The sequence below is a fragment of the Apis florea genome, unplaced genomic scaffold, assembly GCF_048593485.1.
Source record: "Apis florea isolate Af1SG1 unplaced genomic scaffold, ASM4859348v1 contig_3802_pilon, whole genome shotgun sequence".
NCBI lineage: Eukaryota > Metazoa > Arthropoda > Insecta > Hymenoptera > Apidae > Apis > Apis florea.
In genome coordinates this window covers 2,904,785-2,921,713 of record NW_028256863.1, presented here as the reverse complement: position 1 = coordinate 2,921,713, position 16,929 = coordinate 2,904,785, and the positions used below count along the sequence as shown (strand labels likewise).

Below are 16,929 nucleotides of genomic sequence, written 5' to 3'. Positions count from 1 at the left end.
AAGCAACCACCCGGCTAACCGATTCATCTTATTCGCTTTCGAAATCGTTGTCGAAACGTTAGAGGAAAATCTTATCGTGAATTATTATTATTATTATTATTTCTTCGTGAGAAAATTCGGAATTCCTCGAGTCGAGAAGACCTCTTCTCGAAAAAAAGTCTCTCGAGAAAGAAGAGTTGTCTCGTTAAAGGAGTCCAGAAATATATGTTGATCGAGGGATAGATAAAAAAAAAAAAAAAAAAAAAAAAAGTGAAAGAAGCGTGAAAAGAAGGGAGGAGGATTTAACCTGTAACCCGGTAACGAGACGAATGGAACGAATGGAAGGAGAAAGGAGAGGCGGGGAGGTTGCGAGAGAAAGAAGGGATGTCGTAGAAAAGTTGCACCCGGCACATCGAGAAGAGGAGTAGGAGGAGGAGGAGGAGGATGAGACGCAGAGAAGAGAAGAGAAGAAGAGAAGAAGATGTGGAGGAGGAGGGTGGTGGAGAGAGGGTGGCGGACGCGCGCGGCGAGTTTCTGGAGTCGTCGGGACGCCGAAAATAGCGTCCCGATATGATGACGCCCGGAGCGCGCCGATCCTAGATTTCAGTCAGTTTGCAAGCTCGAAAGCTGCTGGGTACACGCGGAAACACTCCGAAGCCACGCTCCTGTCTCGCATTTCCCGTACAGGCTACCGATCAGCCAGCCCCTCTCTCTCTCTCTCTCTCTCTCTCTCTCTCCTCTATCATCGAGCCATCATCTTTTCTTCTTCTTCTTCCTCCTTCTCTTCCTCTTCTCGTTCTTTTCCCTCTCGAATTCCCGGCTTTTTCTCTCACCTCGCTCCTCGTTTCCCCGTGGAACAGTAGCCGAGAACATTACATCGCGGTAAACGCGCGCGGAAAGCAAGCTCGAATAAAGCAGAGGATGGCGGACGTAGACAGTGTAGTGTACACGACCACCGAGCGTAAGGTTCGCAAAGTGAAGAAGACGACGAAGCGCAGGGAGAGCCACGATCAGAACGCCGAGGTCACGATCACCGAGGTCGACAGCACGCAGAACAATCACCACGCCATCGAAGAGTATGTGCTGGCTGCAGATCTGACTCGGATCGGCCCGATCACGTTTTTTCACCACACCCCCTCTTCTTCTTCTTCTTCTTCTTCTTCTTCTTCTTCTTCTTCTTCTCATCCACGATCGCAACCCTCGTCGAGCGAGGTGTTGGTCGTGTCACCCTTGGCCGTTGATCTCTTTTTTAACGAGTGACAAAAAAAGATCGTTCTTTTTGCGTTCTCTCGGTGAAATATAAAGGAAGGAATCGATGGAATTCGAAAACGCGAAAAACAAGCTGTTTTGGCCGCGAGCTCTATTTGTCTCTTAGCGTTCGACCTACTTTCTTCCATCCCGATAGATGAAAATTCGACTGTCAGACTTCGTTCGCCAGAATTTCTTCACTTCGATTTATAATCCCTCTCATCCTCGTCCGATTATTATTATTTTCGATCTCGCCCATTTTTCTCGAGCGAGCTTGAAGAGTTGAAGTTTTTTCGGGAAATTTTTAAATTGGAGAAAAATCGGGGAACGATCGGGGGTGACCGAATGCCAACTTCTCGCCCCCCGAGGGGAGGCTTCTCTCACAGGAGCAAAGATCCGCGACGCGAGATCCTCTCGATCGAACGATCGAGAGAGGCTGCTTGAAAACGATATACACGATATACGAAGCGTTCTTTCTTTATTATACGCCATACTACGTATATATATTATATGCTCTCCCAGTACAAAAAATACTCAGCCAGCACATACAACAGCACTCAACCAAGGTACATATTACCAGCAAATCTACCGAAACACAAGATACGCAAGATACGCGAGACACTGCGGCGACGAGAAAAAAAACAGAAAGAAAAAGAGAGAGAAACAGAACGAGAGAGATTGCGAGGAACTTTGCGGAGCTCGGTGGTAATTTCGTGAGACGAAAACACACGCTGTGAGAGGAGCGTAAATCTGGAAATCATATATCAAATCGCACGCGAGACTTGTTTTGAAAAAAAAAAAAAAAAAAAAAAAAGATCCGCGTATCGTCGCGCTTCGTGTTGTTCTACGCGAATTCGAAACGAGATTGTCGTTCTACGTTGCCAAAAGAAAAGAAAGAAAGAAAAAAAAAAGAAAAATTGTCGCGAAATAGTCGTCGTTTTCGAATCGATTTTCTTTTTTTTTTTCCTAAATCAGGGGATCGGGTCTAACGAGAAGCATTCCGAGAGGAGAAATCCGGTTTCGATCGTATTTCTAAATTGTCCGCGTTCTCTTTTTTCTTTCCAGTTGATTTTCAGTGGCGAGTACACGAAGGCGATGAGCAAGGATTGGCACAGCGGCCACTTCTGTTGCTGGCAGTGCGACGAGTCTTTGACCGGGCAACGCTACGTGCTGAGGGACGAGCACCCTTATTGCATCAAGTGCTACGAGAGCGTATTCGCGAATGGATGCGAGGAGTGCAACAAAATCATCGGTATCGATTCGAAGGTACGATATTATCCTCCGCAAACTCGATAATCCTTTTCGATTTCGATCATTCGAAATGTCGAATTTCTCCTTTCTTCTTCTTCTTTTTTTTCCCTCTCCCTGTCTTAATTTTCTTTTTTCTTAGTTACGTCGTATCGATGGAAATAGATCTTCCGCGAGACGACGGCGACCACGACGACGACGACGACGACGACGACGACGATTCGTGGATTTGGACACGATCCAAACGAATCTAGTTTTCCCCTAAATTTAGATTCGCGGCACACGGCACTGGTTGATCGATCGGTTCGGCTCGAGAAAGGGAGAGATATTTTTCGAGGAATTTCCGAGGCGGTGGAGAGTGTCGCGCAAAAAATCGGTAATTATCAGTTCGTGTGTAACGACGAGGTGGCGATACAACGAGAATGGGCGTTGACTTACTCATTCCTAGAAATAGAAACGATGATGCAGGTGCCCGTATCGGCTTCGAGAGATTATTTCCGTTTCTCCCCTCGCCTCTCTTGTCTAGAGGGAAGCTCCAGAAATCGTTGGAAATCCGCGAATAGATTTTTTTTCTTTTCCCTCGAACAAATTTTAAAGAAAATTCACTTTCACACGCGACGGACGTGCGACGCGTGTCGTCTCCTCGCCTCGAATAAACGCCAAACACGGTTATCGATGGATGGGAGGGCGACGAGTTCGCGTTTGTTTTTATAATATCGACTAATCCTTGAATGGAAACACGTTTCCAATACGCACAAACGCGTGTCGAATCGAATGTTTACAATTTCGAATTCGAACTTTATCCGCGTCGAAATTACAGGATCGTAAAAACGATGGACGATAATTTCGTTTCCCCAAGCTCCTTAATCGAGTAATTGATAGATTTTTTTTCCTTCCCCCTCCTCTCCCTCCATCGCACTCGTTTCGAAAGGAACGAACGGATTAAGGATCGAGAGGCAATTAATCCCCGTGGAAAAAAACCGAATGTCTCGTTTGCAGGATTTGTCGTACAAGGATAAGCATTGGCACGAGGCCTGTTTCCTGTGCAACAGGTGCAGAGTGTCCTTGGTGGACAAACAATTCGGTAGCAAGGTGGACAAGATCTACTGCGGGAATTGCTACGACGCCCAATTCGCCAGCCGTTGCGATGGATGCGGCGAGATCTTCCGTGCCGGTACGTAACACGAAACCCCTCCTTCCCGCTCGCAAAAATAGCGTCCTGTCGCGAGCCCCCCCCCCCCTCCCCCTCCAATTCCAAAAAATTCTCGAGCAACGAGAGAGTTAAGAATACGATCGCCTTTCGTCCCGAAATAACTCCTTCTCTCCCCCGCCCCCCCCTCCCCTCCTTTCCACGGTCGCGGCACCGCTCTCGAAGATCGAAGAGCGAAACCACCACCTGTGCTTCCGATCACCCGTCCAATGAATCACCGATCCCGACGAATACGAAACACGAGGGGAACGGAACCACGGAACGGTCTCGTTAAGGCAACCGAGCCAAGGCTCGGCCTTCTTCTCGCGGCCCAATTATCGCGCTCTCCTCTCCTCTAATCGAAATATTATATCCACTACGCGATATAAGGATAATATATCCTTTTCGAATGTGCACGAGGATCGAGGGAGGAGAGATACGATTTATCCGGCAACCTTCTTCGGGAGAGGCAGACGGATCGACCCATATAACCGCGCGTGATTCACCTCCGTGGCCATGCTCCAGGCCACTTTCCTTAACTTAATTGGAACGACGAAGGAAACAAGAGGCTGCCCCGTTAACGAGCCGATTCACTTTTCGATTCGCGGCTCGGTTCGTGCGAGCAGCTACCAACTACTGCGATTCCCTTTCTCTTTTTTTTTGGGGGGGGGGGGGGGAGGGGGCCCGAAAAAAGAAAGAAAGAAAAGGGCAGCTCGAGGGCGGCTAGCTTCCGGCGAGAAATTATCCCGGGGTAATTCGGTCAAGTACGAGATAAACGAGATTCGAGGAATTGTGTGCTCTTCGACCGTATTATCGGGAGGAGGAGAGAGAAAGAAAGAAGAGTCTGAGGTGCACGAGGCACGTTCGTGCCTCCTCCTCCTCGGTTTCGACTCGCGTGACGCGCGTGGAAGCCTCGTTAAATCTTGAGAGCGGCAGATAAAACTACGTAGAAATGGAATCTATATGTATATTTATACGTACGCTCCTCGATTATTCACTTTCCACGATTATGCAAGAATTAAAAGGGAATCTTCGATCCAAGATGGATGATCAAACGATTATAATAAGCGGAACGATGAATCGAGCGAATGCGAATCAAGCGCATTTCGTCGTCGCTCGAGGAGTACGTTTATCGAGGAAACGTGTCGTTCGCCGCGATTCTTTCGATGAATCACGAACGATTAGCTCGTGATTCGCTCGGACGAGAATATTCTTTTCCATTATTATTATGTACCGTTTCGGCTACAGAAAGAGATAATCCCGTACGAATTCTAATTCTTCTCCGCAATTACTCGCCTCCCAATCGTACGATCTACGGCATAATCCCTCTTCTCTGTAATATCGAACGATCGTTATAATTGAAACGGATATCAATTATCCCCCTCCCGATGCATACCGTTTAATCGAACGACTGGATACGCGAAATATCATCGATCGAAACTTCGAACCGATAAATAAAATAATTCTTCTAATCTCGATTCTCCAGCAATTCAATCGAGAATATTACGATTCTCGCGTCATTCTCGAATTAAAAAATTCGTACCAAATTCTCGCGTGGCCGAATTCGAATCGAAATCTCGAGGAGGAGCTGGTTTTCGTGCATCCGGCGCGTAAATATATAAATATTCGCGTTCCAGGATGGCGAAGAGAGAGAGAGAGAGAGAGAGAGAGAGAGCGGGTCTGGTGGAGCGGAAAGGCGAACTTATCAGCGGAGTAGAATACACGTTGCGCGTGCTCGCGGTGTGCACGGTGAGTCCAGCGGGCTTCGGCTGCTTCAGTGGCTCGCAAGACTCCGGGCCAATCGCACGATCGGCCGATTTCATCTTTTTCTTCTCTCGCCTCGTCGAGTGTGCCGCGAAATAGTAGCAGCAGGTCTCTCTCGCTTCTTCTCGCTCTCCCGATCGACAAGGGAAAGTGGGGAAGATTTTTCCCTCTCGTCGCTTCCGATTCGGAGGGATGGCGTGAACAAACGATTCGATCGAGCTCTTCTTGATACATTATCACGCCATTCACGTACATTTTGAGGAGTAACAACAAGTAACAATTCTTTTTGGAGAAAATTCGAACGATCGTTTCGATCCTGGTTGAAATTTGGAAGGGGTTGGGCGAAGTCAGAAATGGCCACAGACGCGTTGAGCGAACGGTTGTCGAGCAAGCTCCACCTGCAGACCAAGACGGTGGGCGAGGACAGGATAAGGAGAGCGAAGGAGAAGGACGAGGATGTGGCGATATTCAGCATGTTCCCGATGGAGGGTGACCCCAAGTTCAGGTGCTGCCTCGGCAAGGATTGCCAGCTGGGCGACCCGAAAAAGGCGGATCCAGGTGACGAGAAATATTCGAGAGAAGGAATATTTATTTTTATTACTGATTATTGAAAAAAATCGATACGCTCTGTATCTCGCGCACTCCGGATCGGTGTGGATTGGAGGACGTTGCAAAATCCTCTTGTGGATATCGCGGGGGCGGCGGATAAGGCCCCGTTCTCAAAGTTTCGCTAAGGTCGGGATCGGCACGCCGATCCGTGGGTCGACGCCGCGCAATCGCCGATAAACTCGATCGAGCGATCGAGAGTGAAACGGAGAAAGGGGAGAAAAAAAAAAAAAATAAAAGGAAATTCGAAGGGGAGGACAAAACGTATATAACTCGTTTCGATCGTTTCGAAATTCGAGAGGATGAGGGAAATAGATAATTCGAAATCTTACTTGGTATAAATCATTGGTTGGTGGGAAGGAATTTTCTGAAATTATCCGTGAAGTTAAATGAATGATGATAATAAACGTCGCGTTGAATCGCGGAGATTTTTCAACGCGTCGATCGTGAAACGAGAGTCGGGATACCGGAGATATCGGTAATGTAAAGAAAGACGGGAATAAAGAGACACGTTGGAGCGAGCGGCGCGTTTAGAAGAGAAGAGAGAGATAATAATCACGCGATGGAGAGAGGCAAACGGACAGGTTTCTTATGTTAATCGCGCCGCTCAACATTTATGATTTATGTGTTGCTTCAAGCGCGATCGTATGCGTCGTAGGATTATAATAAAATCGTGGCCGACACTTCCGGCTACACAACGGCGACACGCGTTAACGAGTCTTCTCGGTAACCCGTTTAATTTCGTTCTCTGCTCCTCCTCTTCGAGTCGCGTCACCGGTGTGTTTACACTGGTGTCGCGGAAAATTCGCAATGCAAATCCGCCTAATGAAACGGGGCATCCCTCCTGTTGCGTGTAGCGCAATATTTTTGTTTGCTCGGTTGCAAAACAGCCTGGAATCCGCTGCGATGCGATTAAATAATGATGTCACTCGCCTCCTCGTGTTTATCCTCGTGTTTTTGTATTTCCGACCGAAAACTCGAGTAACGAGATGATCCCGCCTCCTCGATTTCCAGTTATATGCGAGAGGAAAGGAAACGGGGAAATTTAAAAATTGAACGGATAAGAATTTTTATTAATACGGATGATGTCACTCGAACCAATGTCAGATCTTCCTGGATACGTTGATACTCGCGTGTCGTGGTAAATCCACGAATTAACGCGACTTCTTTCCAACTTCTCTCAACCTCGATCTCTTCAATGGTGGAAAAGTGGAAATTCGAGTTCGCTTCTTTTCGAGCGAGAAAAAGAAAGGAGCGAACAACTTTTTTTTTTTTTTTTTACGTAACGTCTCAAGATCGCGATTTAAAAATCCGAAGGATGCGTTCCTGCTAATCGTTGCTAATCGTTGTTCAAGAGGAGGATTCGTTTCGTTTCGTTTCTCGTGTCGAATTTCACGAAATTCCAGGATTGGAATCGCCTTAGATCGTGCTTATATTTAGACTCGACGTGGCCAAGAATCGCGGCTCTCCACGGATTCCTCGAAGCCTTGCCGCGCAAAACTCGAGACGATCCGTCGAAATGCGATTTGTAATTTTAAGAAAATTCGAGAAGAAGTTCGGTTTGCGATAAATCGGGATCGAGCTCGGTTATGGCCACCGATGGAGAGAGCGTGGAGAGCTCGAGGTTGAAGGCAAGGCGACGCGCGTAACGCGAGATTACCACATCGCCGGCCTTGGACCATCAGACTTTATACATATACGGAGGTATTGCTTGGACGAAGTGACGTCACGAGCCTCGTCCTGACTCACGGTGGACCATCCAAGCTCGGAATGATCGAAAATTAAGCGTTTTCCCACGAGAACAGGGAGGATTCAAGCGAACTTCGAAGAAGAAGAGAAACTTTACGAGTCGTTTGAATGAGCAAAGGCTGTCTCGGATGATTAGCCGTCTCCCTGAACGCTGTTGCATACGAGAAAGGAAAGAGAATCACCGAAACATGTTCCTCCACTGTTGCAACCCGACTCAACCGTTCCCTTCTACTTCCTCCCGTGCGCAAATTAGATATGCGACCGTGGTATCCAGATCGGAGATCCAGATAAACGAGAAGGATCTCGGCAGGAGAGCGTGTTACAAGGGACAGGCTAATTCGCGGTGACTGATCGACCCGCGATCGTTCATTTATCAATGCCTCGCGGTGCATGATAAAGCGTTGATCGATGTATCGAGATTGCCAGCAACAGATGGTCAAACAGACAACGCTTTTTTCATCGCCTGATTCCGTAATCCTGCATCGAATTGAATATCATTCGCAATCATCGAATAGAAATTCTGTTCGAAATCGTAAGAAGGAAAAGAGAAGAATTTGAGAAAATTTTGTAAGGAAAAAAAAAAAAAAAAAGAAGAAGAAAAATAAGCGTTATTAGAATCGATGACTCACGATGAAACACGTCGAATAACGTTATTTAACCGGTCGGTCACTTCTATTAGATCACCTTTCGGAATAGCGAGTCATCGTTAACTTTGCCCTTGACGCGGAAGAAAAGAGGAAGGAGTTTTAACGAGCGCGTGGAGAAATGCGTGGAATCATCCGCGCATCAGATCTGTCCAAACGGTTTCGATTCGCCCGGCCGATCTTCTTTTCGAACGGTGATCGGAAGATCGTGAGGATACGTTAAGAGGAGCGTCATCCAACACGGAATTACACGCGTTACGACAACCTTTCCTTCTCTCGCGCGAGAAATAACCTCGACCAGAGGCGCAGGGGCAAAATGGGAAGAATCGTTACTCGGATAAATCCGACTCGAGCATTCGACGAAAGTGCGATTCGGAATTTTGGAGGGGAAAAAAGGCGCGAGTTCCAAAGAAGCGAAATTGGAATCGAACTGGTACTAGGAGCGCAACGAGCCGTTCTATGTAGGTTATTAGCGGCCGTGACTAGAAAGTCTGGCACAGGAAACTTTGAAAACCGCATTGCAGGAGATGACACCTATCCACGCCGGGGATCTTGCGGGTTTTAAGCGACTTTTTCCACCTGCCTGCTGAACTTTCTATCCTTTTATCTCCATCGCGTAGGGACGCACGAACGGCATAGAGTCACGAAACTCGGTCGAAATAGCTTCCCAAGGAGGACTCTACGAGGACTCTACGTTGGAACGAGAGACGAAATTCGAAACCGGTTTAAGTTTCGAATTTCGAGGAGATTGGCGTTCCAGGATTGCTCGAGGGATTTTCTTTCCTTTATCGCCGGAAAATTCATCCGGCGGATGGAGAATTAGCTCGAACACGCGAGGCGCCGCACGCGATGCAAACGAATCGGTCGTGTAAAACTTTCAAAAAATATTCCACCCCTACTTCTTCCTTGAAATCGCGTGCGATCGATATTGGAGGGAAAGGTTTGGAAGTTTAAAAAAAAAGGGTTTCTTTTTCTTCTTATCTTCTCCAGGTACCAAGAAGATGGAGTACAAGACCAGGCAGTGGCACGAGAAGTGCTTCTGCTGCGTGGTGTGCAAGAACCCGATCGGGACCAAGAGCTTCATCCCGCGCGAGCAAGAGATCTATTGCGCCGCGTGCTACGAGGACAAGTTTGCCACTCGATGCGTTAAGTGCAACAAGGTGATAATCCAGCGCAATGGATTTTCTCTATCTATTATTTTAAATTATTTAAAATCGCCTTCCCGATTCTTTTCGAAGAATGCATCGCGCCGTTTATAACCGAAGAAGAAAACTTTTCCATTTGCTCGCCTCACCTCGAAGGCGATGGAGAGAAGATGGAAAAGATGAAGAGAGATTTTTTTTTTTATCGTTTTCAGATCATCACCAGCGGTGGGGTAACGTACAAGAACGAGCCGTGGCACAGAGACTGCTTCACCTGTAGCAACTGTAACAATTCCCTGGCTGGCCAGCGATTCACGTCTCGCGACGACAAGCCCTATTGCGCCGATTGTTTCGGAGAACTGTTCGCCAAGAGATGCACCGCCTGCTCCAAACCGATCACGGGTATCCACCACGTTTCTTCGAAAATTTATTTCTATATATTTTATTTTCCCTTCTCCTCTGAAATCCCGCCTCCGTTTCGAATTCGTTTCCAGGCATCGGCGGAACTCGCTTCATCTCTTTCGAGGACAGGCACTGGCACAACGACTGTTTCATCTGCGCGGGTTGCAAGACCTCGCTGGTCGGCCGCGGTTTCATCACCGACGGCGAAGACATCATCTGCCCCGATTGCGCCAAGATGAAGCTCATGTAAACGTTCGCCATTCCGACCGTGGAACAACATCGGGCGAACAGGAAACGGACGAGAAGGAAGGGAGAGGGAAGAGGGGGGAAGGAGAATTTGAATCGAGGAGATTCATCAACGGTGTCCAGCTTGTAATAACGCGAATATGTATAATATATATCCTCGCTAAGATTTTTGCCTTTGAAAGGAAAAAAAAAAAGAAAAAAAGAGATGAGACTCCCCGCTTCGGGAAAAGGGAAAGTCTAGATCAATTTTGACGATGATCGAGTCGAGTTTGTTCGCCACCTCTGGAACAGAGAGGATATCGCGATAAAAATTACCGTATTTCTCTCATCTCCTCGATATTATATTTTCAGGAAATATATATTATATATTATACGTGTCCATAGCAGTGAGAAATGCTGTACTTTTTATCGGAGGGGGAAAAAAAAATATATCCTTCCGCAACAATTTTTTCGAAACGGGTAAAACGGATAATTCTCTGTTCTTCTCTCTGGCACTTTAGTGCCGAGTTTTCGCGCGGCGAAAATTTTCTCGAAGCGAAGGGAACGCGAGCTGACACGGGGGTACTTGCTAGCTTCGTAGTTTTTTAGAGGCCTTTTTTTTAGATTCACATTTGCGATTCCGATTGTTTCTTCCTCGCGCGATTGATCGTGATCGAGGAGAGGCCAAAAGAACCGGGATGTTAAACGGAATGTCGAACGAGCGAATATAAAATATTCGCAGAAACTTCGTTGAAGAAAAATTCGAGAATCAAATCGTCTTAATTAACGTGGATCGAGTTGTTGTAATTGTATCGATTGGAGAATGGAACGAAGCTACGTACTGTCGTGACGTTATTTAACGCTATTGTTTTTCTTCTTCTTCTTCTTTTCGCTTTGTACACAATGATAGAAAAGAGCGCGACGAGAATAAACGCGAGGAATAAAAATGAAAAAAATGAGAGGAAAAAAAAAAAATAGATGGATCCTATATATTCTTACGGAACTAAATTTGATATATGGATAATATTACTTTTATTTAACTTAAACTCACACGTATACACACACACACATACACATACACACACGTATACACGAACACGAACACGAACAATTATACACATACACATCAACGCGATGCCTTTACATGCGCGAGAAAACTACACCCTTTTCTCTCTCTCTCTCTCTCTCCCCCCCTATCTCTATCTCTATCGCTCTGCGATATTGTACAGTAACACTCGTGCAAAATTCGAGTATATAACGAACGACTAATTAAAACGATGGGGCTCGGGTGCATAGTTGTTGAGAATGAGTGAAAAATGTTAAAGATTCAAAAAGTTTGACACACGAGATTTAAATTTACGTTATAGTCCAAAGATTATGAACTAAATTTTTACCTTTCCTATATACCTTTCTATTCTTAGAATAATTTTAACTCTTCACGCGAGCCCAATTATATATATTCGCGAATGCGCGATATAAATTCGCGAGCATTTTTGCATCAACCACGTCAAATTGAATAAAAATAATAAAAAGTTCAAAAAAAAAAAAACAATGATAATAAAATAAAATATACAACAGAAAGAGAAAGAAAAAGAATCACACGCATCTACACACGCATGCCGGACGAGTGTGCTACACGCACACGCGGAAAAAAACACTAATTGTGGCCTTATCCGCACGAGTACATAAAGATAAAAAAAAGAAAAAAAAAAACTAACGTTTTACGAGAAATTAATTAGTTGTTGATATATATAAATATATATATATATACGGTACTGTACAGTAGAGATGTGTTACCGTCGAGAAAAGATAAAATAAATATGTAAGAGAATGGGCAGATAAACGGTAGCGTATCTCTATATATATATATATAAATTTAAAAAAAAAAAAAAAAAAAAAAATTACAAGAAGAAAGAGCGACAAAAGAATATTATGACGACCAATAAAAAGTACACGTGCTATATATAATATATGTTCTTACCGATCACACTCACATACTAATCGCCTTAATTAGTAAACGATAAAAAGCAGAGATTATTCTATATTCAGCGTATCGTATACACTGTTATACTGTGAAATTGATAAATAAATAAATGTAATTATTTACAAATTACTTTATGATTTTTTTTTGTCCATTTAATAACTATAATAAGAAGTTCGAAACGAAATAAAAAAAATGTTAACTCTAAGCGCTTGAGAAAAATTAAGACTCTGGATAAAAATTTACGATGATAAAGAAGATGTCTATATTCAACATCAGCTGGCAAAGTGCACGCTCGATAGCTGATCGGGTTGCACGTTACCAGGGGCATTTTAGTTCAACTATTCGACCGCTAGATGGTTATAGCGTTTCTTGTCCATGAGAAACTCTATTGAATGCAACAACAAATTGAAGAAAAATTTGAATAAATCAAACTTACCCCCTAAAATTTTTTTAAAACTTCTTACTCAATCTCTATTCAATTAAACACGAGTATCGAATTTTTTCCTTTTCTCTCTACTCGATCGAGGATTTTCCACAAGAGAAAACGCATTACTTTATTAGATCTTTTTTCGCTCGAACGTTCTTCCGCCGTTCAAAGGCAAGGTCGCGTTATTGTCAATATATTGTAAAGTTCAACGACTCGTCAATATCATCTCACGAGGAACCATAACCCGGATTATAAACTTTTAACGCTCCCTATCCATTCGAGGGGATGTGAACAGTCACGGGAAACGATTTTTCCATCGGACAGAGGTAGCGTACTAATCGAGAGGGCGTAATATTCGTCGAAAATATATCGAATGAATGAACAACGTGGGGGCCATTACGAGAACGATCGCTCTAACCCCGGTGTGATATTAAAAAAAGGCGAATTTACGATCTCGAAGATTTGTATCCGTCCAACCTCTTCCCTCGTTCGAGCATAATAAACGTAACAATTACTTCGAAAATTCCATACAGGCCGGTAATTTCGTACGCGTTGAGACGAGCAAGAGTAGTCGCTTAATTAAGACTCATGTAAATCGAGTAACCGCGCTACGCCAATTAACTTTACATCGCGAGCGAAGAGGAAGGAAGAAGGAGGAATAAAAGAAGGATCGGAGAACGAATGTTTCGTAAAAACTGCGGACGTAACAAATTGATCGAACCAAGCAAGACGCGTCTTTACATAATGCACCGATAAAATAAGATGTTTCGTTCGATTCGTTCGAGTATATTTTTCTTATTGGCGCGATCCATTACCTCGTTTCCTGTTTACAACTATATGGCCGGAAAGATTTAATTTTGAATCAGGATCACGATCGCGATTCTGTTCTGTTTGCGAAAGATTCTTTGAAAAAAAAAAAAAAAAAGAAGAAATACAAATTAATAAAAACAACGGATTATCGAAATTATATAGATAATTTTAAGACTTAATTAAAATCATTTGATTCTAGGAAAATGGAAAATTTAATAAACCTTTTTTTTCTCGCGGCAAGTTTCCCGGACAATATGCTGCGGGGGCTGAAGAAGAACGGGCTGGCATAATTCTCTGCCTCCTCTTCTCCAGGTGTTCCGGAGGAAAAAAACTGACACAATTCCTTTTGTCTCCCGGTGACAGTCGCCTCGGACTATATCTAATCTTCTCATTTTCAAATTTTCCAGTTCAAAGGGAACAATGACTAATTTCCTTCTCCAAGGATCGCAAAGTTTCAAGCGTGTCTCGATGATTTTTATCAATTTTTCATTAAAAAAAAAAAAGAAAAAAAAAATTTCGATCCCATTCCCTCTTTATCCAGATCTTTATCCAGAAAGGAGGAGAAACAAACGTTCTTTTCTCTCTCGATGGCTGGAATTCGACCTTTTTTTTTTTTCAAGGAAGCTCTGGATTTCGATCCATAAAGGAAATCATGAGCTTCCGTTGTACACACACACACACACACACACACATACACACACACACGTGGTGTCGATGCACGGCGAGCCGAGGTGAAGCGAGGTCGATGGAAAGTGGCATAATCGCGGATGTGGATCGACTCAAGGAGAGCAGAAGAGGAGATCCTTTACCTTACTTATGTAACGAGCGGTCGCCGTGTGTCTCGTGTCTTCGACCGAGCACACAGCGACTCTCTCTCTCTCTCTCTCTCTCTCTCTCTCTTCTCCTTCCTTCATCCCTACCCTCTTCAACACGGTAGCTCCCCTTTCCTCCTGTGACGTCTATCCATCCTCTCTCTCTCTGCTCTCTGTACCAGTGTCCCTGAATATCCCCCTCGGTCTTATTAGGTCGCCAATCGTCACCCCCTTTCTCCTTCGAATCCGTTTCTAACGCCGTTTCTTCCTATTCATCGTGAACTTCTTCCTGGAATCAGACAGGAAACGTAGATTAATTATTTTCTTCGAAAAATAAATAAATAAATTTGTTTCTTCTCTCTCTCTCTCTCTCTCTCTCTCTCTCTCTCTCTCTCTCTCTCTCTCTCTCTCTCTCTATCGTCAACTTTTAATTCCATCTCGAACGGAAAACAAGACATTGTTCGAAGAGATTTTGTGTGTTTCTTTTTTTTTTTTTCTTTCATGGTCAATATTGGAGGAATGACTAAGCGGATCATCACGCGTGATTTTTTGAAGAACGATACATTTGTACGCATGTGTACGTATACGTAATTAAAGATGTGGAGGACAGCCTTTAGGATGATCATCTAAAGGTCGTAAAGCTTCGAGGTCGATCCAGATCCAAAAAAATGGTTTCAAAAAATTTCAATTTCTTCCAAAACCAGACGTATCGAAAAGAGAAGGGGAAAAACGTAATTCGCAAAGATGAAGAGAGAGAGAGAGAGCTCGAGTTCGTAAATCACGTTTTCCAACCACGACAATCGGAGCAGAGGGGTTGTTAAAACGTTCGCGTTTAAGGATCCCACACGGCGACGAGAAGGGAAAAAAGAAAAGAGAAGAAAAAGAAAGCAATCTCCGTTCCTTGTCGGTCACGAAAGCTGAAAAGCTCTCCGGTATATAGAGAAGGAAGAGATTCATTTAACGAGGGTCGTAAAAGTCGAAAGCACGAGGCCGTAAAGGCATTATTCCGCGGTGATTTCGGCGGCGAAAACGGAGGCCGGTGTTGTCGGAGGTCATTCGTCGGTTCAACGTTCGGGCCGTTTACCTGGCCACCGCTCGCCGAATCCTTGGTCATTGACGTTCCGTCCATGCGTCGCGCATTATTATCATTTCTCCCGTCCCCTGTATATTTATTTATAGCCGTGCCAAATTTTCCCCCTGCTTCCGACATCCTCGTCGTCGTCGTCGTCGTCGCTCCTCGTCGTCGTCGTCGTCCTCGTCGTCGGGGAAGAATGAATGAGAAGAGAGAAGAAAGATCTTTAAACGTGAACGAAAAATGTGGAGGGTTCTTCTCGTCGTCCAGGTTCTCGCCGTCTTCTCCATCCGGCGAGAAACGAGATCGAGGATCGAAAAACTCATCGATCACGGATCTGATCGAGGATGAGAACGAGGGAGGGGGAGGGGGAAGGGGGGGATCCCGACCGCTTCTTTCGCCGACTTTTTTTTCTCTCCTCCTCCTCCTCCTCCTCCTCCTCCTCCTCCCCCTCCCCCTCTCTTTCGGAACCGCGAGTGCCTTGACCCCGTAAAGAAAAGTGCGAAGGGAAGCGATGACTCGTAATCCGGGTCGCGGCTACCTTGTCCGTCGACTTTCCGCGGTGCGTGTGCTGCTGTTGCTCCTCAAGCACGGGGAGTCGAGTCGAGACGAGACGGGGCGGGGCGGGGCGGGACGAGAGGGAGTTCGTTGCCAGCGACGCGCACAACAGTGACGTAACTTTCTTTATTCGAGCCCTCCATTCACCTCTCCTCCTCTCCTCTCCTCTCCTCTCCATTCCTCATCTCATCGTCGGAGGACGAGCGTTTCGCGTACGCACGGTTTGCAGATTTTTCCGACTCGTTCACCTGGAAAAAGAAAAGAAAGAAAAAGGAAAAAGTCAAACTCGAAATCAAATGTTTGTGTTCCCCCTTCTTCCTCTTCGTAATAATAATAATAATAATAATAATAATAATAATAATCGATCGATCGATCGATCGATCCCGTTCAAGACGGCCTTCCAAAGGATCCAAAGGACGATCTCGTCGATCTTCCTCCCCCTCCTCCTCCGTTCTCCGTTAGCCGAGCAGGCTTAACGAAGCAGGCAGAGAGAGAGGCGTTCGGAATCGGTGGATACTCGCGAATCGCGAGTAAACTCACGCCACTGGAGCGAGTCCTCGCGGGAGGGAGGGAGGGAGGGAGGGGAGGATAGGAATACCGAAGAAGGAGAAAAGCCTTCCTCCTCCTCGCGTGGGGAGGGGAGTAGCATTCCGCGAGCGGAGTGGAAATAGGAGAAGAACACGCGTTTGAACACGCGTTGAGGGAAAAGAAGAAGGACGGCGATGGGAAGAAGTGGACACGGCGAGGGAGGACGAAAGAAGGAGATGGCGCGGGAAGAGATGGCGGGGTGGGAGAAGGACGAAGGAGACGAGGAAGGAGAGAAGCGAAGGGAAGAGACAGGCCTCTGCCTGCCTGGCTGCCGGGAGGCAAGTCGGACGAAGACACAAGTTCATATCCAAGGAGATGTGGGACGATGGCCCGGAGTAACCTCCATCAAGGATGGACTTACATCCACCGACCGACCGACCGCCGGGACTCGCTACTACTACGCGTCCCATACCTTTCCTCGCCAGTTATGCGAGCCTGGATAATCATCGAGCCGGCGTCTCTCCTTCCAGGGAACGCTCCTT

The 16,929-nt window shown here is 45.5% G+C and overlaps 1 protein-coding gene across 9 annotated transcripts in view; it reads left to right on the top strand.

Moving 5' to 3' along the window:
- Lmpt (four and a half LIM domains protein limpet) overlaps positions 1 to 12,309 on the top strand; it is a 51,722-nt gene extending 39,413 nt beyond the window's left edge. For 4 of the 9 annotated variants that reach the window (XM_086916270.1, XM_086916274.1, XM_086916272.1 and 1 more), the window contains 5 exons: positions 2,293 to 2,493; positions 3,475 to 3,649; positions 9,418 to 9,587; positions 9,785 to 9,971; positions 10,064 to 12,309. In XM_086916270.1, the coding sequence (XP_086772396.1) occupies positions 2,293 to 2,493; positions 3,475 to 3,649; positions 9,418 to 9,587; positions 9,785 to 9,971; positions 10,064 to 10,221 (891 nt within the window). In that variant the 3' untranslated portion in view covers positions 10,222 to 12,309. Of the gene's footprint in view, positions 1 to 520; positions 1,794 to 2,292; positions 2,494 to 3,474; positions 3,650 to 5,367; positions 5,987 to 9,417; positions 9,588 to 9,784; positions 9,972 to 10,063 lie in introns of those variants that run through there. The other 5 variants (XM_086916273.1, XM_086916275.1, XM_086916278.1 and 2 more) reach the window with 5 other exon arrangements.
- Positions 12,310 to 16,929: the final 4,620 nt, after the last annotated feature.